The 27,411-nt window shown below is 38.2% G+C and overlaps 1 protein-coding gene across 1 annotated transcript; it reads left to right on the top strand.

The window, feature by feature from the left end:
- The first annotated feature begins 2,359 nt into the window (after positions 1-2,359).
- On the top strand, positions 2,360-22,944 carry LOC140238854 (DNA repair protein REV1-like). The gene is made up of 15 exons (XM_072318748.1): positions 2,360-2,547; positions 3,771-3,939; positions 8,372-9,421; positions 10,656-10,810; positions 12,147-12,266; positions 12,930-13,150; positions 13,824-13,925; positions 14,226-14,399; positions 15,550-15,966; positions 16,834-16,922; positions 17,755-17,944; positions 18,392-18,585; positions 19,407-19,702; positions 21,539-21,641; positions 22,810-22,944. The coding sequence occupies exons 1-15, from the start codon at positions 2,424-2,426 to the stop codon at positions 22,919-22,921; spliced, it is 3,516 nt and encodes a 1,171-aa protein (XP_072174849.1). The 5' UTR covers positions 2,360-2,423; the 3' UTR covers positions 22,922-22,944.
- The last annotated feature ends 4,467 nt before the right edge of the window (positions 22,945-27,411 follow it).

Here is a 27,411-nt window from a genome sequence, read left to right as displayed (position 1 = left end):
TTGACTTCAACCAAAGATCATCAGGAGCACGTGTCGTAAATTTGTCCTGAAATAGAGAGTAAACATGATATCTGTATTAACGACTTTTCATGATTTAAAGGAATATATCACTCGATAGGGTAAAGAAGTCATTGCAGAATTTAGTAACCATATCCGGACCCAGTATGCACCCGTTTTAGCCCCAGCGCCCAAACTCATTTCTGAATTTGAATGACCGCCGACCCTTCATATTTTCGGCAACCTTTACAAATTTTTGCCAAAACCATCTTTGAACTGCATCTGATCGAATTAGGGGTGGACACGTGGTATCAGATTAGAAGATGTATTTGTTTAAAGGGAAAGATTTAAAAAAAGGCCGAAAAAGCTCAAAATTTCATCTGATTATTTCATTTAAACGGGTGCTGACTTTTAACGTTTCATTAAACTTAAACGAAAGATCAACAGAAACTCGTGCCGTGAATTTGTCATGAAATACAAAGTAAACATGATATCTGTATTAACGACTTTTCATGATTTAAAGGAATATATCACTCGATAGGGTGATGAAGTCATTGCAGATTTCAGTGATTATATCCAGACCCAGTATGCACCCCTTTCAGTCCCAGCGCCCAAACTCATTTCTGACTTTGAATGGCCGCCGACTCTTCGTATTTTTGGCAATCTTTACAAATTTTTACCAAAAGTATCTTTGAACTATTTCCAATCGAATTAGGGGTGGACGCGTGGTAACAGATTAAAAAATATATTTGTTTAGAGGGAAAGATTAAGCAAATGCACAAAATGCCCCAATTTAAGCTGGTTATTCCATTTAAACGAGTGGTGACTATTTACACCTCATTTGACTTCAACCAAAGATCATCAGAAACATGTCTGATGAATATGAAATGAAGTAAAGAGCTCAACATGTTATCTGTATCAACAACTTTTATGATTTAAAGGAATATATTACTCGATAGTTGAAAGACGTCATACTTGTTTTCAGCGAGTATACCTAGACCCAATATACGAAACTTTCAGTCCCAGCGCCCAAACTCATTTTTTACTTTGAATGGCCTCCGACCCGCATATTTAAGGTATTTCTAATCAACCTAGGGGTGGGTGCGTTGTATCATATCAAGAAATATATTTGTTTAAAGGGAAAGATTAAACAAAGGCCGAAAATGCCTTAATTTCATCTCATTATTCCCTTCAACCGGGCGCTGACATTTACTATTTCATTTGACTTTCTTGAAAGGGAAATATTGAACAAAGGCACAGAATACCAAAATTTCATCTGATTATTTGCTTTAAATGGGCGTTTATTATCTGTGCTTCCTTTGATTTCATCTAAATTTTATCAAAAACACGTGTCGTGAATTTGTCACTAAGTACAGAGCGAACATTGTATCTGTATCAAAGACTTTCATGATTTAAAGAAATATAGCACTCGAAAAGGGTAGAGAAGTCATCCTATTTAGCAACTATCCAGACCGAATATATCAGTACGCCACACTAAAAATTTGTCTCAGTGCCAAAACTGTTTTCTGACTTTGAATGGCCGCCGATCTTTAGAAATTTTTGCCAAAATCATCTTTCAAGTATTTCTGATTAAACTAGGGGCGGCCACTTCGTATCAGATTATCATGCATATATATATATATACATTGTGTTATACATATATATATATATATATATATATATATATATATATATATATTTCTTTTTCTTTTTTAAAAGGGAAAGAATAAATAAAGGCAGAAAATACCCAAATTTATCTTATTAATTCCCTTTAAACCTTTGAATGGCAGCCGACTCTTCATATTTTGCTCATTCTTCACAAACTTTTGACAAAAATCATCTTACAAAAAAAAAAAAAAATAGGTATCGATATATGGGCGAAAATAACCTGATTTCATTTAAACATTTCGTTGAAACTTTGTCGTAACCGACTATTCATGTTTTCTATAGTTTTAATAACTTATTGTCAGAAATACCCTTCTTGTATTTGTCATGAAATATACTTGGAAAATGTGACCCCGTTAATTGGTTCGAAACCTTACTAAATTACCTCCAATCGCTTCCGTGAAAAAAAAAAAACAAAAAAACAAAAAAAAAAACCGTGACAGACGTCCCAAGAGGAGGGGAACGAGAACGTGGTGGTTTTGTGCCGTAGAGGTCGTGACCATAGAAGTTCTGTGGTTACAGGGCGAGTTTGGACTCCAAATGGTATCGCCGCGGAGGCCTAGTATCGATAACAGTAGGTATCGAGAGCACAGTTTGGGCGCTGAGTTTGGGCGCTGGCTTCAGCTTGGTGTCTGCTAGCTAGCTGTACGTGGCTAGCTAGCTAACGTCAGCCAGAGAGCTAAAGCGGCAAGATGAAATCCGTTGCTGGAGCTGGCAAACCAAGATCTCGTAGTGCTCCTGTAGATCGGCATGGGGGTTACATGACAGCAAAGATTCAGAAATTAGACGAGCAATTCCATTCCGATGGCAGAACAAACCGAGAAATTGCAGGATCGTCCACAAACATATTTTCCGGGGTCTCTATTCACGTCAACGGGTACACAGGTATGTACGATCGGTGCGGTGCTTTGTGTGTTTCGTCGCCTGCTGTTCGGGCGGGGTGACCATGTGCTATAGTGGTACCTGGCTGCGGGCTTTGCGGGGTGCGATCGGTTCACTGAGCTGTCACTGTGTCTGTAAAGTGTAACAAGGAGGTATGAGAGAACTCTCATACCTCTTCGTAAGATCTCGTTATAGTTCGCCTCCACAGGATCAGCATGCGATATAAATGCCTCGCTGATATCAGAGCTGCCAACTCTAGCTCACTCATTTTGGTCCCTTGTCACTCTAAAACTTTATTTCATTTGCATGCATTTCTAATCTATTTATCTCACTCATCATGCTCATTTTGACTCCTAAATTATAGCAATGGCCTATATTATTGGTAGTCTCACTCTCTCAACTAGTTTCCAATGCAAATGTTGGCAGCGCTGAGTGTGATATGATTTGTGAATTATTGCAGCGGCGGGTGTATATGCATCCAGAAGATTTTTCCTAATACTCAATAGATCTAGAACTTCTTACTGACACCTGTAGCTGAGAGTCGAGTCTGATGTAAAATTAGCAACATTTTAGAGAGGTAGAGTCTAGGTTAGGGCCCCTGGGGGCCTTTCACCTTAGCCCGCGCCCGACCAGATGCTGTTTACTACTACTTGTCTAGTGTTAGTACGCTGTTACAGCGACTGGGCTGTGTATAATTATTTTTATGCCTTTATTTTTTGGCTTGGTCAAATGTTTTTCAAGTAAAATACGATATTAGTCATGTGTACTGTGTTATAATATGCAATATGACCAGTGCAGTGCTGACAATCAATGACAACTAGACCGTACACACTGCACTGTCACTGGGAATTTTACACAAAGTGGGATAGCTCTCTACGGCAGTAGGGAGTATCGATCAGATATATCATGACATAGGGGTCTAGCCTATTTAGTATTTTGCTTGCTTGTGTAAGTAGATCTACTATGTACCGGTATGTGTTTGTGTATTTGTGTGATTGGGGGGGGGGGGGGGGGAGGCTGGGGGTACGGGTCAGGCACTATACCTTGATGTAGTATTATCCCTTGGAGCAGCTTGTACTAAAAGCTATAGGCCCTACTGGGATGAACTTGAACTGTGTGTTGTGAGGGGATGTCATACAGTGTCATAGTCATACATAAAATTGATTTTAGCTTCATCAATTCATATTAATGTGTGGTTGTTGTTGTTTTTTTATTTCATATCACAGAACCATCTTCAGACGAACTCAAGAAGCTGATGATGATGCACGGTGGGGCATACCAACACTACTACTCGATGTCAAAGGTCACTCACATCATTGCAACAAACCTGCCCTACACAAAGATAAAGGAGCTGACACACCAAAAAATTGTGAGGCCAGAATGGATCACTGATAGGTATGTTAAAGGACCAGTTCACCAAAGTTGTGAATTGAGAAAAATTAGCAATATTAATAGACATCTAGAGCACATCATTGAAAGTTTTAGGAATATCTGACAATCAATTGAATTCAAAAGTTTTGAATTTTTGAAGTTCCGTCGCCACCATCTCTGGATGAGAAGACTAGTACCGTACTACAACTTGTGAAGTAGAGCTCTGCTGTTGTATAATAAAAAATATAAAAAATGTAAAGAAAATTGTAACATATTTTCACTAATCTCGCTCAATAAAAGAGTGCTTGACTTGCCTCTTTCAGATGGCAGGGGGAAATAATATTACCCTTAACATATATTATAGTCAGTGACAAGTCAAGGAAATGTGTGCTTTTTTCAAAAAATAACATTTTGTGAAATTCTTATTTTCCTTATACAACTGTATTGGCATTCTACGCCTGAGACTTCATAAACTGTCGTAGTCTTCTTACAAATGTATCCACCAGTGACTGTGCAGAAACATCGAAATTTTTCCAGATTGTCTGATTTTCCTCAAACTTTCACTTATAATTAATGTGTTCTACTGATAAAAATATTGCTGCATAACTTCACTCACAGGGTAGTATTTCACTGGAACATGCTACCAAAGTCAGCTGTGGAAGCAACTACAGTTAACAGATTCAATCAGTCAGAAGTTGATGCATTTCTGTCAGAGAAGCACAACAAATTCACATAGTGCAGAGTAATTTTCTCAATAGTAGCAGTCAATCCTGCAATAAAGAAGTCAAGGTATTCAAGTTTGACATATGGTGGAAGCTTGCTAAAAGTGGGAGGGCATTTGATACGAGACTAAATGTCTTTCCAGAGGCCCAACAAGACAGGTGAATACAGGTGAATAAGCTCAATTAACATGTATTGAAGGTGGACTTGTCCTTTAAGCTTCATTCAGTTGTAGCGCACAGCATGGACTTGCTCTGAGTCTTATACATGTGCATATCTCTACAGGTAGTGTAAACCTTGCATTATTAAGATAAAACAAGGTTGCACTTTCTACTGACAAAGAAAAAAAAACCAAAGAAGTAAAGCAAAACAAAAAGCATGTATTCTGTTCTTGTACATGAATAACTTATAGTTAAAATTTTGTCTTTAGAGAGATTACAGACAAGTTGCTAAAATATTGAACAAATATTAAAAATGATTTGAAGTAGATTTGGAGTAAATCATAAGCTGCAAATCAGAAACAATATGAGCTAAACAAGACAAATAATGCATGGCATAGGATAAACAGAAATCATATCATTTCAGTAATGGCAAATCATCAATGAAGCTTCTAATTGGTTACTCTCAATCACCTTGCTGTGGGGTTTCACAAATTTACTTTCCTATAGTTCCCATGTTTAGAGTGTCCCTGTTTTATTTTGCAAGAACTTCTACAATGGCTTATTCTGCAGCCATAAAGATTTTGCATTTGGGCAATTCCACGGTAACTGACGTTACGCGTAAGGATTTTCATGAAATTGTTTACGTTGTAGTTTTGTGAATGAAAGTACCTGGGGCTTGCAATTAGCATTGATGAATGAGTTCATGAGAATGAAGAAATAGGTGGAAAGTTTTTCTCTTAAACAGCATTTCTTATCACATAGGGAGTGAAAATGTGTCGGTAACTGACGTTACGGAAAAAGGACATGGGAAATTATGGTGTAGATTTAAATGGAAATATCTCATGTCCCTGACTTCTAGCTTTTATGTGTTTCATATGGCAATACACCTAGGTTCTTAGGAATAGGTGTGCAAAATAATGTGCACTTTAGATATTTCCTTTTAGCACCATGCCAATTGCAGTGAAGGCATGACGGTAACTGACGTTACGTAACTGACGTTACGCTTACATTTGCCATAGGGTTTACACATGCAAAATCATGATTGGGAATAGCTTTGTGATATTTTATAATTCTGACCTTTCAGAATGACTTGTTTGATATGGAATCATACCTTGGTTCATCAATTATAAATACACATATGAAGTGAAACATTAGTCCATTTTCTTTGTGTTCTATGAAAACTTAAAGGTAAACATGTCAGTAACTGACGTTGCGTAACTGACGTTACACATACTTTTGCTATGGGGTTATAGAGAACTAATTTATGTAACAGGTTATTATACTGCTGCAGTATACCCGTAACAATCCCAGGCAATTACTTAGCAACAAATTAAAACAAAATCTAAAGACACAAATGGGGGGGGGGGGGGGGGCCTTAGGGGGCAAGCCCCCCCCCCCCCCCATGCCATAGCACAGTTGGGCAAAAATAATGTAAATGCACCACAGGATATTTCTTTACATTTGTCTTAAGATTGAATGCTTATTAAACAGTTATGATTACACAGAGCCATTTAGATTCAGCAGTTCCAAGTATAAATATACTGACATAACTAAGGTTTTTGGGGTTTTTTTTAATGAACAGGAAAGTTTCTATCTAGAGTGCCCCACCAATAATACCCTGCAGTACTACATAAAACACGGATATTTTTGTGTGTGAAAAAAATATCTTTCAGGTCATGGGGAAAAAACACATATCAAATATGTATCAAATATGCATGAATATGTATGAAATCTACTGTGATATATTTCTTTTTTTTTTTTTTTTTTTTTTTTTTTTACTCCTTCTCCTTCAAGGCATTGTTAGGGCCATAAATAAACAAAAAAAATGATCTCCAACATCAATTGATTTAAATGAAAAGTGTTGCACTTTTGATGTTTCTCTGTGAAGAAGAAACATTATGCTTTTTTGGTTAAAAGAGCATTATTGGTTTATTCCTGGCTTCAAGTAATATAACTGTTTTTTTTTTCCTTTTCACTGATATAGCAAGGCTTGCACAGACATCCCAGATACCAAGAAATAGGACTTTGCAACGAAAGAATTCTAAGATCAATATAAACGAATCTTCCTGTTCATAATTATCATGTATTACAAAATGTCCCTGCATGAATGAAATAAAGTAATCAAGAAATATGAACATTTTTTTTTAAACCCTAGAATCACCTCTCACTTTGAGCAACATCAGTGTTAAACGTTGAGCAACATCAGTGCTAAGTTTCAAACAGTAATGACAGTACATGCCTTATGTACCATAATACAAGATGTGCCACATTAACTAAACCACGCATTTAAGTGCAAGCAAAGAAATATATCTGTTTGTGCATTTGCCTTGAGGTAGAAACCTCACTAACCTTCCAGAAAAAAAGACAAATGCTAGCAAAAGCAATCATTAGTAATGATTATAAAACTGTTGGTATACAGCTGTACACAAGCTTTATAGAAAAGGTGGTTACCATGCAACTACGTCATTGATTAGGCCTACAAACTTTGGTAGCTTTATCATCCCGTACGACTGTGAATGTACTGTATAGTAATTTGAGTGCATATATTGCATGTGGTAAACCTATACTTCCAGATGATTTAACCTCGAACTTGTGCTGAATCGAAAATCAAAAGATCAAGCCCCCCCCCCCCCCCAAAAAAAAAAAAAAAAAAAAAATTGATGATTATGATAAATAAATAAACAAATAAATAAATAAATTTAAAAATAAAATGAAAAAAAAAATGAAAAAAAAAATGTATCCATGGATGTACCATGGTGATGACATCATTCCCTATCAAAGGGATTGCTGCTCTTTGTTGATAACCTTTGACATCCCAGATGTATTGAAATGGCCTAAAGTCAAAAATTTGCCTCTAGTTATGATTAATACATGGTAACTGACGTTACATACTCGTGTATGACGTTTCGGTAACTGACGTTACACATTTTGAAGTGTTCATTTTGACTCTCCAGTATGCCAAGTATCCTCATTTCTGGTATTAAAAGGAAGGCATATGGGCATACATTAGAAATCCCAAGTTACATCATACAGCTCACTTTCTTTGATGAATAAAGTTAAAAATTCCTTGTTTTTGGTAACTGATGTTACATCCATCATTGTCAAACTAATTTAAAGTTTTTATCAAATTCTTTAAAGCAACCAGCTTTTTTTTCTATCGTGTGGTAAAAGACTTCTCTGGTAACTGCATACATATAAAAGATTGCTGTTCAGAGTACTAATAAAGTGGATATACAGAAAGTAAGTTATGTGACAATACACTCTTTTTACCATTGGGTTATAGGCATATTTTGGCAGCCATTTTGAAAATGAAAATGGCCGCTTTTATTGAAAAACATTATGATTCTTAAAACTTCAACTCAAGTATTGTCTGAAAATGTATGGTGTTTGAAACAAATATCATTTTGAATTTTTGGCACCTGTGTCCTACAAACCGTGGAATTGCCCATTTCTATTATGTCGTAATTTTCGTGAGAATTAAACCCTCATGAAAATAACAGCTTATGATGGATAATACCAACAAAACTACATGTATTGTAGGAGGTGGCATCTGATCTGATTTTATCTTTTTCCAGCATCAAAGCAGGACGGTTACTGCCATATCACACATACGAACTCTATAAGGACAGGTCAGCAGGACAGAACCAGACCCTTCTCAAACTTCAGCCTGCAGCTGCTCCAAAGGTCACTCCAGTGGGTAGTGAGACCATCCCCAACAGTGGAAACCAAGAGGAGATTACCCCAAGGACAGAGAATGATCCTCCTCTTCCTCGAGATGTTTGCGGAACAGGTGCATCAGATCCTTCAGTTTACGAGAGCGCACTGGACCGGTCGCATGACGGCAGCTCCGTTAAACCCCCCGGGAAAGCGGGCGGTTTCTCTGCGAAGGCAGGAGATCCAAACTTCCTTTCAGAATTCTACAGCCACTCGAGACTGCATCACATCTCCACTTGGGGCGCAGAGTGTAAGGCCCACGTCAACGAACTCCAGCGCAGCGGGAGTAAGGATTTTCCGGGGAGAGCGAAGCTGCTGCAAATGAAAACGACGAAAGAAGCGCTTCCTGGTGGAAAAGCAGGTGAAGATTGGAACAGCAGCCTGGATGACCCCGGAAAAGCAGAAGCAGAGAGGCCTGAAGGACAACCGCATGGGCAGAAAAAGGGACAAATGATAATGCATATTGACATGGACTGCTTCTTTGTATCGGTAGGTCTCATCAATCGGCCGCACCTCCTTGGTCAACCAGTCGCTGTGACTCACAGCAGGGGGCAGGGAATGTCAGAGACCAACCAAGAAATTCGGGACTACGAGAAGGCCTATTATGCCCACAGAGCCGAGAAATCAGGCAAAAAAAGACAAGGAGAAAAGTCTACAACCTCAAACAGAGATGTAGAAAACAAGAATGAGGCATCCGCTAAGGATGGAAAAAGCTCAGGCAAGCCCGACCATGAAACTTTCAATTCCATGGCAGACATTGCCTCCTGCAATTATGAAGCAAGGAAAAGCGGAGTCAAGAATGGAATGTCTATGGGGAAAGCCAGAACTTTGTGTCCAGATCTTCAAACCATCCCGTATGATTTTGAAGGGTACAGACGGGTCTCTAAAATGTTATACGACATCATAGCAAGGTGAGGAGTGGAACGCTTTCATCAGTTTTTTTGTCTAAACTTTAAAGGTGTGGTCATTATTTAAAGTCATTATTAATTGTGTGATTTAACCCTATTCTAACTGGGCTATTTGAGACCAAGTTTTTACTGGGGGGGGGGGGGGGGGGGTCAATTTGACCCCCCTTCAGATCTTGGCCGCCGAATGCGCGATTGCCGCAAAATTTTGCCTAAACATAGAGCTGGATGTCAACTACAAGATTACATGGTCATACAAAAGAAAAATTTTGATTTTCTATTTTTAGTAAATTGATTATGCAAATTTACGCATGAAATAATATTTTCACCTATAACTCTATTAAAACGACCAAATGATTGCTAAATTTTTGTGTGAGAGTTCTTCAAGACACATTGAACAATTTTCTTGTAAAAAAATAGCACAATCAAAATCAGTTTCTTTTGTTTTTTCTTGTTTTGTCAATTTCTTATGTATTTCATTGTTTTTTTACCTTTTGTTTTCTATTGTTTTTTGGCCAAAATTTGTTGCAGGCACTTTTTCAAGCTTATCTACATTAAAATTGATTAATTTCAATGGTTAAAAGTTGAAATAATCTAATTTATATCAATTTAACCAAAAAACACAATTTGCATTGGATTTGCACACGATATCATGAATTTGAGCCATTTTCGGGTTGACATGCATACCCAAAACATTATGTAACTTCAAAACGGTGTACCCGGACATCACAAATTTGGTCTCAAAATATGCGGGAGACTTCAAAGAAAAAGGTCATGAAACGACGCGGCAAAATCTTTGGGCGTTGCGGAATCGCGGCGCAAAATGTCAAGGGGGGGTCAAATTGACCCCCCCCCCAATTAGAATAGGGTTAAAGTCATTAAATGTTTTGTGTGATCATATTTAAGCAGCCATTGCATATTCTTGATATTTTGTAGTTTTATTTAGATATGAATTCTAAATATGCTTGAATTCATGTGTGTCTTTTTGTAGAAGATTATGAATATCCACCTTATAGATAAAGACATGACTTAAAGGGAGTGCACATTTTATGTTATGTCCTTGCATTTTGCTCTGATAATTTTAGATTGCTCGTAAAACTGAGGGAAAACAGAGCCTTCATAAAAGGATGATTTTGTAACATTATTTTTTTTATTTATTTTTTTTTTTTAGGGGATATTGAAAAAAGAAATAAAATGAAATATATCAGTCAACCATAAACCGATGTATACTCTCTCACAGCTACACCCATGACATAGAGGCTGTCAGCTGTGATGAAATGTTTGTAGACATCTCGGAGCTGGCTAGAGAGACAGGTGCCACACCCTTGGAGATTGCGGGAGTGCTGCGAGAAGAGATCAAAGAGAAGACATGTTGTAATGCCTCGGCTGGTATTGGTATGTTTCTTCAGTCCCAAATCCAAACCAAGTCAATGCACTTGAAGAGTTTGTTTGCAAGAACCGATAAGTCCATATTTGCCAAATGGAGATATTTGCGATTAAAGGTCAAGAAAAATAAAGAGAATAATAGGAAAATTTTTGCTTCTTTTGACCATAACTTCAACGGGAGACCAATATATCATTAAAAAGGTATTATTTTGTACTTTATGACAGAGACCGTACTTCAAAATCTTCAAAAATGGACTTATCGGTTTTTGCAAACAAACTCTTCATAAGTCCTCTCATTCTTTACTGGCCTGTCATCTCCAGTTGGTCACCAAATGTCAATGAAATAACAAATTGATGGCAAATTATGGCCTTACACATGAAAGGTTAACATTGTAAAGGATATTTCGGAATTGGGCACATTTCTATGATAAGGCCCCTTAAGTCTTTATGTGCCATGGTGGAAACCCCCTGTGTGCCGTATTATTTTGAAACGCCAATGTAGTCATGCTTTGAGAAGTCATTCTGCTTTTCAAGTTTATGTAACTTCCACAGATTTCTGTTAAGCTGGACATGCAGTGAGTAAAATTGTAGAGAAAATGTCAAGCTAGGATTTGTTGTAAATTGTATGACAAATCGATGATTGTTTTTCTTTGAAATGACCAGTAGCTACAATGTACATTACTGTAAAGACGTGACTTTTGCACACAAAACAGTGACAGAAACAAAGAATTTACACGCAAATCTGTAAGGGAACACTGCTTGATCATCAATCGCCAAATAAAATGCAAGCTATTTGTGAGACAAATGGAAGTGCGAGAAAAGCTTTCATTGTACTGCTGCATTTGGCGATTTATCGATCGGTTTGGGTGGGTTTGTGGGTTTGAGCAGAATATGCGAAGTTGGCACACCGTCGACTGAGTCAGACATGCGAACGTGGCACATAAAGAGTTAACATTTCCATCTTTTCTTCTTTTTTTTTCATTTCATGGTACATTGTACTTCAAATTTTCACCTTTTTTTACACTTGAGGCTACATAGATTTTTGTTACAACAAAATCAAGTTCACATCCCAATATCATGTATCTTTATACACTATACTGCTTGGTTATAATGTAATTTCATTATAACAAAAGAAGTTCACCAGACCCAAAGACTTTGATATAACAGGAATACACTGTATTAATGATTGTGCTTGGATGGTTTAGAGATGGTCCAGACCAACTCAAACTAGACAGGGCTGAGGATATGTAGAGAGATATTTGGAACTTGTTCTTTAATTATTTTGTTGTTGTTTTTGTTTTCTTTTTACTCATTCTTACATTTTGGTTTTGTTTTGTTTTTTCAGCACCTAACATTCTATTAGCAAGGATGGCCACAAGAAGAGCCAAACCCAATGGACAGTTCCTTCTGGAATCACATGCCATCAATGATTTTATCAAGACACAACCAGTGAAGGATCTACCAGGTAATGTTGCAAAGTAAACTGTTCTCGATGTGAAATTAGCAGTCTCCCTTTTTGTTTTCGCTTTCTTATATCTTTTTCTTTTTCTTCTTCTTCTTCATCTTCTTTTTTTTTCCCTTCTTCTAGTTCTTGTTTTTCTTTTTCTTCTTACTCTTTTTCTTCTTCTCGGACTTCTTGTTCTTGTTATTGTTGGTTTTCTTTTCTTCTCGTTCTTGTGCACATTGAGTGCTGGAGACAGTTTGCATGATATGTTTGTAGCTTTTAAATATCTTGTCATTACTAGTCTCATGATTGCATTTGGTGATTGTTGCAAATAACCATGTGTGCGTTATCTGGTTCAGGGGAAAGGAATTTCTATAATATAATATGTATCATTAGTGAATAAAGATGAATAAACTTTCTTTAATGGTATGCGTGTGGTTGTGTAAGCTGTAAAAGTGGACTCCGAAGTTTTCGAGGTGTTGAAATTTTCACGCATTTTGCGCAACCAGAAACTAGTGCAAAAATAAAAGCACATGAATATTTTTGCTTGCCATATGTTCAGTAGTCGTTGTCTTGATTCCGCGACATTAAAAACACCCGAAACTCTTCTTGCCCGGCCGAGGGCGAGTAATTAGTCACGCGAAAATATGCACTTTTACAGTAACTTTTTATATTTCCACACAGGTGTTGGTTGGTCAACGAGTCGCAGAATGGAGAGCTTGTCCATCAAAACCTGTGGCGACCTTCAGCAGATTTCCCTCCCTGCCCTCCAAAAGGAATTTGGCCCCAAAACGGGCCAGTCTCTCTACAACTTTTGTCGCGGCGTGGACAGTCGGCCGATCAAACAGGAGCAGGAGAGAAAGTCGGTGTCGGCGGAAGTGAACTACGGCATAAGATTCAAACAAGTAATGACAAAGCTCATTAGAGCAAAGCGTTGATATGTTTTTTTTTCATGTAATTTTGATATTATATGATATTTTTGATATTACACCGTATATGATAGAAAGAACAAAATAGACAACACACTTCAAACAAAAAGTAACAGAGTCGACCAAGTATTGCACAGACAACTTTTAAAGGTTGGGCAGCCAAATGTAGAAGCGTGTTAATACATTCTCAAAGCACTACATTCTTGTCAATATTACATCAACACAATGTGATGTTGCTCAGATTATTTTTTAAAAATTAATATTTTATCTTCAGCCTTCGATTGGGAACATCCCCACACACATGTACAGCTGTATGAATTCACTTCTCAGAAAGATAATAGAATAATGGGAACAAATTTGTAGTCTTGTTTCAGTCTCTCTCTCTCTCTGTCTTTGATGCAAACCTGAGATGTGATATGAATTTACTGTTAGATTATAGAAATTCATCTTGTCAGAAAACAAACTATGAAAACAAATGATACTGTCACACTGTCGATAATGATAATGTTGCTTATGATTTGAACTACCTCTTACAAAAAGTAGAATTTTTTGGTAACAGATGTGGTTATACTTAAATGTTTCTTTGTGTGTACTGTAAGTTGTGTGAAATGTCTTGCAATAGTGTTCTCTCTATCTCATTTGTATTCAGGATGGTGATGCCGTGAAGTTTGTGGAAGAACTCACGTCAGAAGTTCACCAGAGACTGAAGAGTATCGACATGCAAGCAAGGAGCATCACCCTTAAGCTGAAGGTAGGTGGTTAAGTGAAGGTAGATTGGCCAACACGCTACTAGCTGTGTTTTAGACAGTGTCACACGTAGGACAGACATATTTGCGCAATGGAGAAGCAAGTAGACAAGAGCTGAAACTGCCATTGAACTGATATTGCCGATATTGCCAATTTATTAACCATCACGGATCTTCAAAGAATTATTATTACTTTCTATCAATGTTCAATTATTCAGAATCCAAACGTGAAGAGGTGGAGATTCAACCTCCGAAAAAAACATAACAACTCAAAACTCAAATAGTTGTACCTCTCGCCCACGCAGGTGAGAAGCCCCGATGCACCGAAGGAGACTTCAAAGTTCATGGGTCACGGAATCTGCGACGATCGGGCGCGGTCGGTTACCTTGCTCCAGGCCACCGACAGGCTGGAGGTCCTACAGAGGGAGACCAAGAAACTCCTGCACGAGCTTCGCGTCCCTGCTGTGGAGATGAGAGGGGTGGGTGTGATGGGGATGCTGTGAGGAACCCAGAAGGGGATTTCCCGTCTTGCTTGTTTTTATGTCTGTTTTGTTGTTGTTGTCGTTTACTCAAGGGTACTAGTATGCACCACAAAATTCACAATTACAGTTTCGTCGCTTGAGAATGAGGAGGATGTTAAAGGTAGGGGATACCTTTTACAGACCTCCCAAAATGCAGCAAAACATTAAATATGAACCTCGGGGGGACTTGTTTAGGCCACTGCTGAGAAATTTGGAAGTCAACAGTTAATCTACAATTTGAATAATGCACAAAACTCAACTACTCAGTAGTCCTGTGTGTCAGCCACACTTAAGCCTTTTTGTTGCAGTCTTCTGTATTTTTTATCTATAAACACAAATCTAAAAGTATAAGAGCTGATGTAATAACATATAGAGTGTGTGGCAAGAATGTATATAGAAATGTTTGTAAGTTTTGATGAACTTTCTTCACAAAATATACATGATGAACACACATGCAGTGCATGGGTCTGCAAAGGTAGCCTAGTAATGTACTGGAATTTACGGTGAGCCCCGAAAAAAATCAATAAAAATGTACTAAATGTTACCTTCCACTTTCAATATTTTATGGGAGTTTCTAAAATGATACTCTCTTCAACATAACCACTGTATTTATACAACTCTTCATTTGAGGCATGCAAATGGGATTCCCTACCTTTAAAGGTGCCTTGAACACTATGGCTGTATTGGCAACTTAACAGCATTATCATTTTCATACGATGACTTTTGTGCTTTTATCATCCCATGTTTTGACTTGCTAATCTAGTACAAATGTATGGGTTCTGTGTACAGTTAATTCTGTGAGAACTATGTATTGCAGGATTTACAATGTACATTATGTTTGGGATGGCCATGACAGCCTCATTTGGCTGAAATGTATTGAGCCATGTGTATAATGCAGTATATGTTCATATTTGTGTCCATGTTGGAACGTAATCTGTTCTCACAATTGCCGATGATATGTTGTTAGTGCATTGCAGAACTGGTATTTGTTTGAGTACAAGGAATTTGTAGCCTTCCTGTGACAGACAAGTGAGCTATTACCCTATTAAGATAGATGAACTAAATTTTGTGACACATTTTTTTCTTCTTCATACTGACAAACCCTCAGGTTGGGATTCAACTAAGCAAACTCTGCTCCAGCCACCCTCAACAATCCTCCTCCTCAGCAGCAAGTAAACCCATCACTGCCTTCCTGACCAAGGTCAAAGGTCATTCAGAGGGTCCCTCTAAGAGCAGGTCATCGGTCACTTCCGCAGCTCCAGCCACGGCCAGCCATCCAGCAGAAAGCAGACCAACGACTTCTGAGGACATTCCGGAACATTCCAAAGATACGACTGCTCCATCGACAAGTAATGATGGGAGTGCGGGTCACCATGACAACACCAAAGTGACCACACCAAGGAGAAGGAAGAAGGAGCTACCTCCCCTTCCCTTCATCCCCCTGTCCCCTCCCGAGAGTGGTGGTCAGAAGACTGACCAAACCAGGGATGCCCTTTCTGGTGTACCCATTCCATCACCTTTACAGGTAGATGAACTTTACTTTTGCCAGTCACTAGTTAATGATAACTAGTACACATAAAACCAGGCTTCTTTACCGTGAATACAGACCGATATTTGACAGATGATTACAAGCACTTTCCCTTTTCTGGCAATACTATTGTGATGATAATGATAGTGATGATAATATAATAATGTACTTTTAGTATTATGTGAGTCATACCAGTTTTCTAAGGTTTGAATGCTGTTTTGGAATATTTATGTCATCGTCATAGAATGCTCGTATTATGGATTTTGTAGGATTCTCTGCCACCAACCTATGGATTGACAACAGTACTACATTTTGAGTAAAGTAATAATTTTTGTCGTTCTTTTTAACTGAAGTAGAATGCTTTCTTTATTGCATACATGAAAGTCTTCATTCTCATGTCTCTTTCTTGTGGTGCCTGAATATGATTTTATGGCAAAGCTCTACTCAGTTTTGCTCTGCTCAGTTTTGCACCCTCAGTGCTCAAACTTGGATGCCATGTCACATTTCTTGTTTGTGCTCTATCAGCCACATTTCATGTCGGATTTTATTCAAACTTGCCTATGGAGGTTTATAAAAGTTATTGTTGGTTACAAAAGTTTTCATTGACAGCGCCCTCATTGTTCCGACTTTTACAAGATGGCAGGTCATATGTCGTGTAGTGTATATGTTATACTGACCTCATTTCTCATCAGATTTCATTGTATCCTGTGACAGTTGCCATGTAAATACAACATTTTGGCATAAAAAGTCATCCAGATGGGGTACAGGGGACGGGTTTGGGGGATACATGTGCTCGAACGGGTCCCCCATGCGAGTGCTCTAGTTAACACTTACAGAACGATTGAAATACAAATTTGCTTCCAGATAGACCCATCAGTACTGGCAGCTCTCCCAGAAGACATTCAGAGGCAAGTCCTGGAAGACTACCATCACCACTCAACCAAGGCTTTTCGGTGAGTTTACAGATTTTCCTTTCCTGTTCCTGCAGAGCCAGTGACACTAGGTGTGTCTTCATCAGCCCGAAATTCAAATTAGCAGGATATTTTGCGGTTTTGGAAAATTGCCTGATATTGCGAATGTGCGTCTTCATCAGCTCGAAACAGTCTGCTCGGGGAAATTAGCTTGAAATTTGATGCATGCGTACTTTGCATCATTACTCTGATTAGTGTGCAGTTCAAAAGTGGATTTTCCTGCGCCAAATCTCCCATTTCACCGTTCACGATACTACAGCAGACCGGTACAAGGGTGTATAGGTACATTATTACAAATTTCGGGCTGATGGAGATGCATCCCAAATAGTTCATGAACTAGCCCCAAATTTTTTTTGCAAATTTTCCCAATGAAATGGCGCGCTATTTGCGTCTTCATTGCACAAATCGTGCATTATTTTGACATCGGGCTAGTTTCGTAATGGCAAAATAGCCCACAATTTTGACACTTCGGGCTGATGAAGACACACCTTGTGAGAGCATCAATTCTTGATTACACAACTGTAGAATTCAGTACTGATCTTCATATATTGATAAAAAGGTTGACAGATGGTCTGATAATTAGATAGATGGACTTGAGAGAGATAGACAGACAGATAAAACATATAGATAGATAGATGAATAGATTGATACTAGTAGATAGATAGATAGATTGATGGATTCTAGTAGATAGATAGATACATTTCAAAATGACAATGAAATATGAGTAAAGCGCAAATGTTATTTCTCTTTCTCATCACAAAGGCTGCTTACACTTAATTTGTGTGTGTGTGTATGTATGTGTGTGTCTTCATAGCATTGCTGGTAGGGATGAGCCATCGACATCCTCTGGCATCACTCACTCCAACCAGCTGGACTCGGATGTTCTAAGATCTCTACCTCCTGAGATCCAGCAAGAAGTGATGCAGTCTCATCGCCATGGTGATGTTACCGGCAACAAGCAAGCATCAGATGAGGCTATTGAGACTCTACCATCATTTTCTCAGGTATAGATTCAATACATGCAGTAAATTAAAATCAAAATTGAAATACAAATTTGTATGATGGGTAATGTATGCCTTCAGTGCCTACAATATTGAAAGTTGCTTCAGCCTGTCTGGCAGGTGATCAATGGACTTATTATATTTGGGGTTGGAACCATACAACTGTGAAATGGAATATTAACTCTTTACATGCTAGACAAATTGCTGCTCTCTGGGATTCGTGTCTATCATATGGTGCACAATTGCAACTATGGCAAGCTATGAGGTAGTAACCCCCACTGCTTTGTGGAAGAGACAAAAGTCCCTAAATTATTTATTAAAACTAGACAGGCACACTTTTGTTGACAGTTCCCTTGCAAGCCAATTCTCATGTGTTATGCTATCATACTTGTCCAAGATGTAGTGTTTCATTGTTGCAACAGATTTTGCTTTATAATACTTCAATTGTAGATTGATCCATCCTGCTTAGAAGCCCTGCCACCAGACCTCCAAGATGAGTTGAAATCGGCGTACAAACTGAAAGACTCCAAGGACAACTTGAGAAGGGAGGCAGCTCCTGCAAACTCTCACTCGGGGTCCAACTCTCTAGCCAAGGCAAGCCCCACCAAAAGCCCCTTCAAGATCCGACGTCGAGGGAGACCAAGGTAATTGGGAGATGTCTTATAGTATATGGGGAGATGTATCATGCGCAAAGCTCCAGTTCTTGTTAGGAGGTCAAAACCCCTATACAGTGGACTCCTGTTATAACAAAGTCCTCGTGAACAGCAGTTTTCTTTCATTTTATCAAAATTTTGTTGTAACCGAACAATTATTAAAACAATAAAAGTACATAGAGCGGATAATGTTGTGGCCTGAATATTTGCTTCGTTGTAACTGTAACCGGAATTTCATTATAACCTTGTTTGTTATAACAGGAGTGCACTGTATCAACTTTCCTCTTTTTAAGTTAGAGATTCATTAAAGAAAAACCTTGGTAATTCACTGAATAGAAATTCATTTGTGGTGCATTCTTTAGACGATCAATCATTACTGAGCTGCAGTAAGTTTGTACGTCCATTGAGAGCTTCCAACATGAACATGCCTTCATGGGAACTTCTCCTTTTACTGACGATTCTGTTTTATATTTTGTATTCTCAATGAAGTCACTGCGACTATCTTCGTTTGAGATTTAAATGGCTTTTAACTTTTTGAGTCTGTATAAGTCCTGTCAAGTGCCCTGATGTCTTCTTTGAGTCACATGTTAAGTCACAGGTCAGACTTCTTCTAATGGTATGGATTTGCAGCATATCAGATAGTTATTTGGGATATCCAAAGAATTCTCTTGTGTAAATTTGGCCCTTGCTTCTGTGGGTTTGTAATTGAGTGTCTGGAAGATTCCATCTATAGCCACGTCCGGCAATTTTATGCCATTTAAAGTCACAATATTCAAGTTGAATAAAAAAAGATTGATGTTTGTGTGACACAGAAAGGGCAGCCCTCGCAGCAAGGCCACTACGAACAAACCAAGGTGGCAACCGGGGATACGTGAGATCATCAACAGGAAGCTGACGCCACCAAAACCTGGTCCGGGGATTCCCCCAGATGTCCCGTCGCCTAGCAACGACAGTGTGAGTGATGTTCTGGTGGATGATGGCTCGGAGAAAGACGGCAGCGAAGGGGAAGAGAGGGCGTCGAGAGAGGAAGAAGTCGTCAATCTGTGCGGTGCAGTGCAGCTTGGGAGCGTCAAGGGGCTGCTGAAGGAGTGGATTGACTCAACAGAAGGTATGTGAGGTCAAAGGTCATGAGAAACATTTTTTTCTTCCATAATCTCATTAGGAATTTGATCTACAGGGTAATTCCAATAGTGGAAGGAGGATGTGAGAGAAACTGAATTTTTGCCATGACTACTTCATCTCTTGGGGCAAAACTGTCACATTTCCTGTATTGTGAGCTGTGTAGAGAAGCAAAGCAAAAATAGTGACTAAATTGCAAACAATGGTATTTCAATGAAGTCTCATGCCTGTGTTATTTTTATGCCTCCGCCACGAAGTGGTGGCGGAGGCATTATGTTTTCGGTTTGTCCGTCCGTCCGTCCTTCCGTCCGTCCGTCCGTAATTAATTTTGTGGACAAGGTAACTATCGAAACCTGTTGAGGTATCCTAATGAAACTTGGCATGTGTGTGTATTAGGGGGTGAAGTTGTGCCTATCAACTTTTGAGTGCACATGCTCAAGGTCAAAGGTCAAAAGGTCAAGGTCAAATACATAAAATGTCACTATTTCCACCATATCTATTGAATGCCTGAAGATATTTTCTTGAAACTTAGTGTATACATGTTTTACCCAATTAAGATTCTCTGGTGAAAGTTTGGGTCATGAGGTCAAAGGTCAAAGGTCAAAAGGTCAGGGTCAAATACATAAAATTTCACTATTTCCACCATATCTATTGAATGCCTGAAGAGATTTTCTTGAAACTTAGTGTATACGTATTACCCAATTAAGATTCTCTGGTGAAAGTTTGGGTCATGAGGTCAAAGGTCAAAGGTCAAAAGGTCAAGTAAAAATATTGAAACTTCTTTTTTTTCTCCGTACCTTGGAAAATTGTTCAAGGTATCTTCATGGAACATAGTATATACATAATACTGACTGGAAGTGATTATCTAAAGAATGTAGGGTTCATGGGGTCAATGGTCAGGGGTCAAAGGTCAAGTGCAAGACTTCAAAATTTTACTATTACCCTCATATTTATGCAATGCCAGCAGGGCTATTTTTTTACACTTGGTGTATGTGTGTGTAACCTAATAGAAATTCTCTGGAAAGTTTTTTTTTTTCTCTTTTTGCCTCAAAGGTCAAAAGGTCAAAGATCAAGTGAAAGTGCTGAACTAACTTTTTCCTCCATATCTCGGAAGTGGCTCAAGTTACCTTGAAACTTAGTACATATTATGCATGTTCTACCTGAAAGTAATTATCTTATGAATTTTAGGGTCAAGGGCTAGATGAAAATGGTAACAATTTACTAGTCAATTCAGAAATTGCACTTTTTCTCCACACCTGTACCTTGAAAATTACTCAATGTCTAAATGTATGAATGGGTCAAAGTCAAGTTAAAGTCCTTAAATCCCTAGATACATGCTCTCCTATTCATCCAATTAAACCTAGGTCAAGGAAGGTGAACATTCAACACATTTGTGACAAACTTGTCATTTCAATATTTTGCCAATTTTGTGAAAATGTAATCACACAGTGTCCACATGTACTATCTACACCTATTGGGAAAATCATGCATTATGGCAGAGGCATACCAGTCGCCAAAGCGACATTTCTAGTTGTGTAATATAACTACTTTCATTGGTTCAGGCTTGAGTTGCATAATGACAGGCATGTAACACATAGAATTTCAAAATACAGTGCACTGCCATTACAACAAACACTGTAATAATGGAAAGTCTTGTGACAAAGAAGTTAAAATTCAGGTCCAAGCACTATTAATATTCCTATATACTTTATTGTTCAGCTATGACAAAATTTCAATATAACAGAAGAAAACTGCCAGTCCTGAGGACTTCTTTATAATGCATGATGCAAGCAATTCATATTTTTCTTCTTCTTCTTTTACACAGAGCCAGTTGAGGAGGACATTGGTTATATTGTGCAATACCTGCGGGAACTCATCCTGGACAAGAACTTGGAGATGGTTAGCCTTGTTATCAGGAGTCTCAAGAGGTTGGCAATAAATGTGTACTTCTTTTTTGAATGGTCAAGTTTAGATTGTACATGCGTTGTATGTATAAAGACCTATCAAGTAGATAAAAAGAGAGAATGTTTAGTGCACTAGGGGAACCCAAGTTAGTACAAATAGATCCTGATGATTTTTGCACCTAAATAATCTTGTCCTTTTCATCATCATCATTGCTTATCGTCAATTCATGTAAATTTACAGCAGTGAGATGTTATATCATTTTGCGTGTGGGTCAACTACTGATGCCCTCAAGACGAGTACATTAAAATCTGTTGCAGGACTTATTTTAATTCCCATGATGGATATAGTCATTGCTGTCAGATATATTCCTTGACCACACCAAATTTTGCATTGCGCTGGAAGAAGAAACCACTTTACAGAACTTGAAGATAGCTAAAGATTGAAGAAAAATGGCTGTTGTGTGTATATAAACTAGAAAGTCTTGTACATGTACAATGTTCATTTATATCTAATTGTGTTTCTATGCTATGTTAGTATATTCTGGTATTTTGTGTGTGAGCAAAGCATGTTTTTTCCATATATTATTTGTTTTATGTGTGTGTGTGTGTGTGTGTGTGCTTGATGACAAGGCGATGTACAGTGGACTCCCCTTATAACGAAGTCCTCGGGACTGGCAGTTTTCTTTCGTCATATCAGCATTTTGCTATAAGCGAACAAATAAAAAAAGATAGAGCCGATAATGCTGCAGCAGGAATTTTTATATTGATATGACCATGTATGTTATAACGGGAGTGCACCTTCTTTGAGGTATCATAATAAACAACAGAGACCCTCTCTCAGTGCTGATATGAAAGTCATAGAATATCAAAATGTGATGTCATAGCCAGACATCACCATGGAAACTGGCCCTAAACATCCTCACCAGTGAGGCCCAGGCATTTGCTTGCACCTGGTTCCAACCCAAGCTTTAGCAAAAGAGATAATGTGACACCATCACTTTGGTACTCTATTTCTGCTACTTTATCTTCACATCTCATGTTGCTGGTGCATTTCGTCGACTGAGAGTGAGAAGGGCGTTAAGGTCACTCAAACACTTCGACTTTAATGACAACTTAACGCCCCCTATCATTCTAAGCTGATAACTGACAAGAGACTGAGATGGTAATGCATGTTCTTCATGTATCTCCTCAGGCTTACCGCCAGAAAGGCATCTCCTCACTGGATTGACGCCCAGGAGACAGTGGTTGCTAGGATACAGCACACCATGGACCAGATCTACTCGGCTCAACTCGACCTTGCCTAGCCAATTTCAGGAGAAACGAGCTGAAAAAATCATGTCAGACATTAGAGTACTTTGTACACTCACACTTTCCTTAATGGCCACCTTTTTATAGCAGCCACCTGCCTTATACAGGTTGTTTTACAGTCAGGGTATGCCTGTCTGTCTACTAGGGTTGAAAGCAAAAGTTCCTATCTCTGGATTATTTTGTTTCTGCATTGTAAGATAGTTGAATATGAAATATCTGAAAAATTGGAGCTGAAAGTCGTCAACTTTTCTTTCTTTTGTATGAAACATGCCAGTGGTGTTAAAAAACTTAGCCCTTGGACCTGTGATACCATCCTACCACACTCTGACTAGAAATTACAACTTAACCCTAAAAAGACTGGGGGGCATCATGAAAATTACACATTCCATCAACTTGATACTGACATAATCTTATGTTAAGGTTAGCAGTTATTATTATTATTCCCCCTGCTTTCTGAAAGCGGTTTGATAGTCAAGTGCTCTTTCATTATGCTAGAAAAGTGAATTGTTACGGAATTTTCTTTTTATTTTCTCTATATTGTTGTCCACATATACGTCATAACCTGTCATAGTCTCCACATCCAGCGGTTTTAACACCAAAACATAAAAAAATTCATAATTTTTGCATCGATTGTGCATTTTTCTCAAACTTTCACTGATGTGTTCTACTAATGTTGCTGCTTTTGCATTCAATCCACATTTCTCTTTGGGTTTGGATTCCCTTAAACTTATTGTTTTGCATTCCTAAAACACTGACTTTCTACCACTAGAGGGCCCCCAGACTTCCTCTATCCACATTCATTTCAAATTGAACTGTTGTTTTTGTGAACAGTCAGGCCCGTAACTAGGATTGTTATGGGGGGGGGGGGGGGGTTAGAATTGGAAAAAGTGAACCACTTTCGAGTTTAATCAGCTAACAAGCAAGCAAAAAAAAAAAATGCTCACCCGTGCAATTTTTTTCATTTTTCGTGCCACTTCTGGGATTCATCGGCTGACGAGCAAAAGAAAGAAGAAAAAAAAAAGTTGTCTGGTGCCACTACCCAAAAGCCCCTTTTGATTATGTTTTTTGTTTTTTGTTTTTGTTTTTTGTTTTTCAAATGGGGGATCCGCAACTCATTTCTCTCTGTATATCTTTTAGTTTTTTTGGCAATGGGGGGGGGGGGGGGGTATGGGCCTGACAGTCGTAGTACAGAATCGTGGAATTTAGTGTGAAGTAAAAATTCATGGTAATTTAGTTTTGAAATAAGTGTCTTGTATATGTGTAAATACTAGTAATTTTATGCATACGGATAACTCGATATTTTATTGCTCATTTGAGTATTCACATTGGTTCATGCTTGCCATTTTACTTAAATCTTGTTTGACATGCTATTTGATGATTTTCAGTGAATATAAGTTGAAGAACCATTCCACATGTATTCAGTTGTCTGAAACAGAATGTTGTAGTAGAAAACCCACACACACATAGATACACATATTATATACATCAGTATAATTATGCAAATTAAAGTGATGGTTGATTATGTTGTACTCTGTAAACCCTGATTAAGTGAACTTTATTGACTTAGCACTAGGAAAATTTTGACAGTACTAGCCTGAATTCAAGTTTTTTTCTATCTCTGTTCCACTGAATGGGAAAATCACTTGATTAAAACATTGTATTTTATTTGCATAGTATACAAGTAACCTTAATTTGTCTTGCCGATAAGATTTTTCTTTTTTTCTCTCTCTCTTTCTCTCTTTCCCTCATTGTAAGCAGTAGTAACAAATAACATGTTCATGCCGCTTGCTCATATGTATACAGTTGAAATATATGAACTGTAGCCGATTGCTTAGTGCCTTAGCAGATATGTGACAAGTAAGCAAAGAAATCGGTGTTTGTAATATTCAGGTTCTGAGCAATAATAATGCAATATTGATCATTTAAATGACTTGCAGTGCACCAAATAAATTCTGCAGAATGCTCAAGGTGCGGTAGACAAAGAACAACTCAAGGAATACAGATGACACAAGGATTTAACCGTACTGTATAAGACACAAGATTTATAGCAGTGGCCTGGGGCCACTGAATTTTTTGTTTCCTGGGCCACTGAAGTTTTTGTGGTCCAATCAGGCCACCAAAGTTTATAGTGTGTACATTGTTGTTCATATGTGTTTTTCTCCTCCAGAAAAGGGGAGAGTAACTCACAGCTCAGTACTTGATACCTTCATCAATGTTCATACACATCAGCTACAAGATCAATGCTAGTCTTCATGGCCAGACTCAGTCCATATTGCAGCCAAATTTGATGTACACACTGTCCAATGCCCCTTGTACAAAAGCACACAAAAAAAGTTAATACAATGTATGTGAACAGGAAGTTTTATTGAAGTCGATTCTTCAAAAAAAATCAGGTGATTTACCTTTTCTCGTCTTCAGAAAGGCTGTCCCTTGAGGAAGACCCACCATGCAAAGGCTCTTTCTCCCTGAGTGTTTTAATTGATTTTGGAACGACAGGGGTACAAAAATTTGATGTGCATAACTTGCAGGTACAGGCAACTAGATGTATGTAGCAAAGTCCTAGGGACAAGTAGTTTATTTGTTATATCGAAATTTCATTATATCCGAACAAATGACTGTATATAGATACCTGTCTGATAGTTCTGGGCCCTGAATTTTACTTCATTGTTTCAGAAATTTTGTTATAACCGTATTCATTAAACAGAAGCAAGGGTGGATCCAGAAATTCTGTAAAGGGGAGATGCCTTTGCAAAATGCCCCCATTTTTTTTTTCTTTTTCTTTTTTCTTTTGTTTTAACAAAAAATAAAGAGGGGGCGCGTGCCAGGTGTGCCCACCTCTGGATCTGCCACTGCAGGAGTGCACTGCGCATAAAAGAAATGTTATATTGAGGAACTGAGCCTTAAATGCAATGAAAAATGAACATTTTTGTTCATTTATGTAGCATAATAGAAATTATGTAAATATCTATGAATAAAGATGCTAAGATATTCAGCAAGAAATCCTTTCTGTCTTCTGAGTGGACACCAGTGTCATCCTTCCAAACTTCAATACCTATTAAACCTATTAATACCTATTAAACCTTATTAAAGGGATGGTATAGTTTTATTTGAGACCCGGCTTCAGGTTTCTGACTTTCTTTGCGAGGTAATGAGAAACCTCGTAGGAAATACGAAAGAGCTTATAATTCCAAGAGGAATTCAAAGTTTTTTTGATGAAAATTGGTCTTAAAATGGCTGAGATATCCTAACAAAAACGATAATGAAAGGTGGGACCCACCTTTTAATTATGCTTGCTTTGTTTTACTTTGTTGTTATTTAGTTTTTTTGTTTTGTTTTGTTTTGTTTTGTTTTTTTTTTGGTTGGGATATCTCAGCCATATCAAAACCGATTTTCATCCAATAAACTTTGAATTCTTCTTTGAATGGTATGCTCTGTAAACTTTCTTAAAGTGGTTTGTATCTCGCAAAAGTTAAAAACTCAATCCCCATCTCCACCTTATACCACCCCTTTAAGTCTTGATGACGAATTATGCATGTGTGGAATGACTGCATGATGTGGTACAGTACATGTATTAACAACATAATGACTCATGTTCTGTAGTATACCGCGGGGAAATCTTTTCCTTGCAGTATCGCTTCATCCGTCATCTACTGTCACGAGAGCGAGTACGTAGATTAATTTGACGCCTCCATTCATGAATGAAATGTGTTGAAATGACGTAATGTTTTCATGAGAGAGAGAGAGAGAGAGAGTTAGAGAGTTGGGGGGGGGGGAGGTGAGGGCCTAGCGGGAGAGAGAGAGAAAAATGATGACGGGTGTGTGGAATTAGTGAGAATTCTGATTCAGTGAGATCTCTTGGGCATTCATGCTTGACATGCGTGCACACGTGTGTCAATTTCATTCCATCATAATCTCGTGGTTTTGTTTTTTTCGCTCTCTATATGTCGTCATTAGTTGGAAAGTCCTCCAATCCACCCCACCTCCAATTGAAAAAAAAAAGAAGACATCTATACACTGTACAAACCTGTGTACGCGGGATGTGTGTGTGTGGAGGGGGGGGGGGGGAGGGTGGACAGATCTACTGATAATCACATGATTTGACAAAAAGCTAGCAAAATACGGATGTGTTGTAGCTGTTCCGACGATGGCTGTCAAACAAATCAGAGTGATAATTTATAAACATTCCATCAGTCTCATTTTTCTCGTATTTCTTTGTTTAATTGTGTGTATGTGTATGTGTATGTGTATGTGTGTGTGTGTGTGTGTGTGTGTGTGTGTGTGTGTGTATGTATGTCATTTCATTGTCCTCCACTATGTAGCCAAATTGAGCTGTCACCCCATGTTTAGGTTTCGACTATGTGACAGAACGTTGCAAAACAAAAACCATGCAATGCTTATCAAAATCTATTCGATATATTTTAATATAACAGAGTGGATGATTTCATAGCCTCATATTTTCTTTGTGTTTGTTTGTTGTCTACTGTGT

This window comes from Diadema setosum, chromosome 15 (genome assembly GCF_964275005.1).
Source record: "Diadema setosum chromosome 15, eeDiaSeto1, whole genome shotgun sequence".
Taxonomy (NCBI): domain Eukaryota; kingdom Metazoa; phylum Echinodermata; class Echinoidea; order Diadematoida; family Diadematidae; genus Diadema; species Diadema setosum.
The sequence above is the reverse complement of the archived record's forward strand: the minus strand, read 5'-3'. Positions and strand labels throughout refer to the sequence as shown.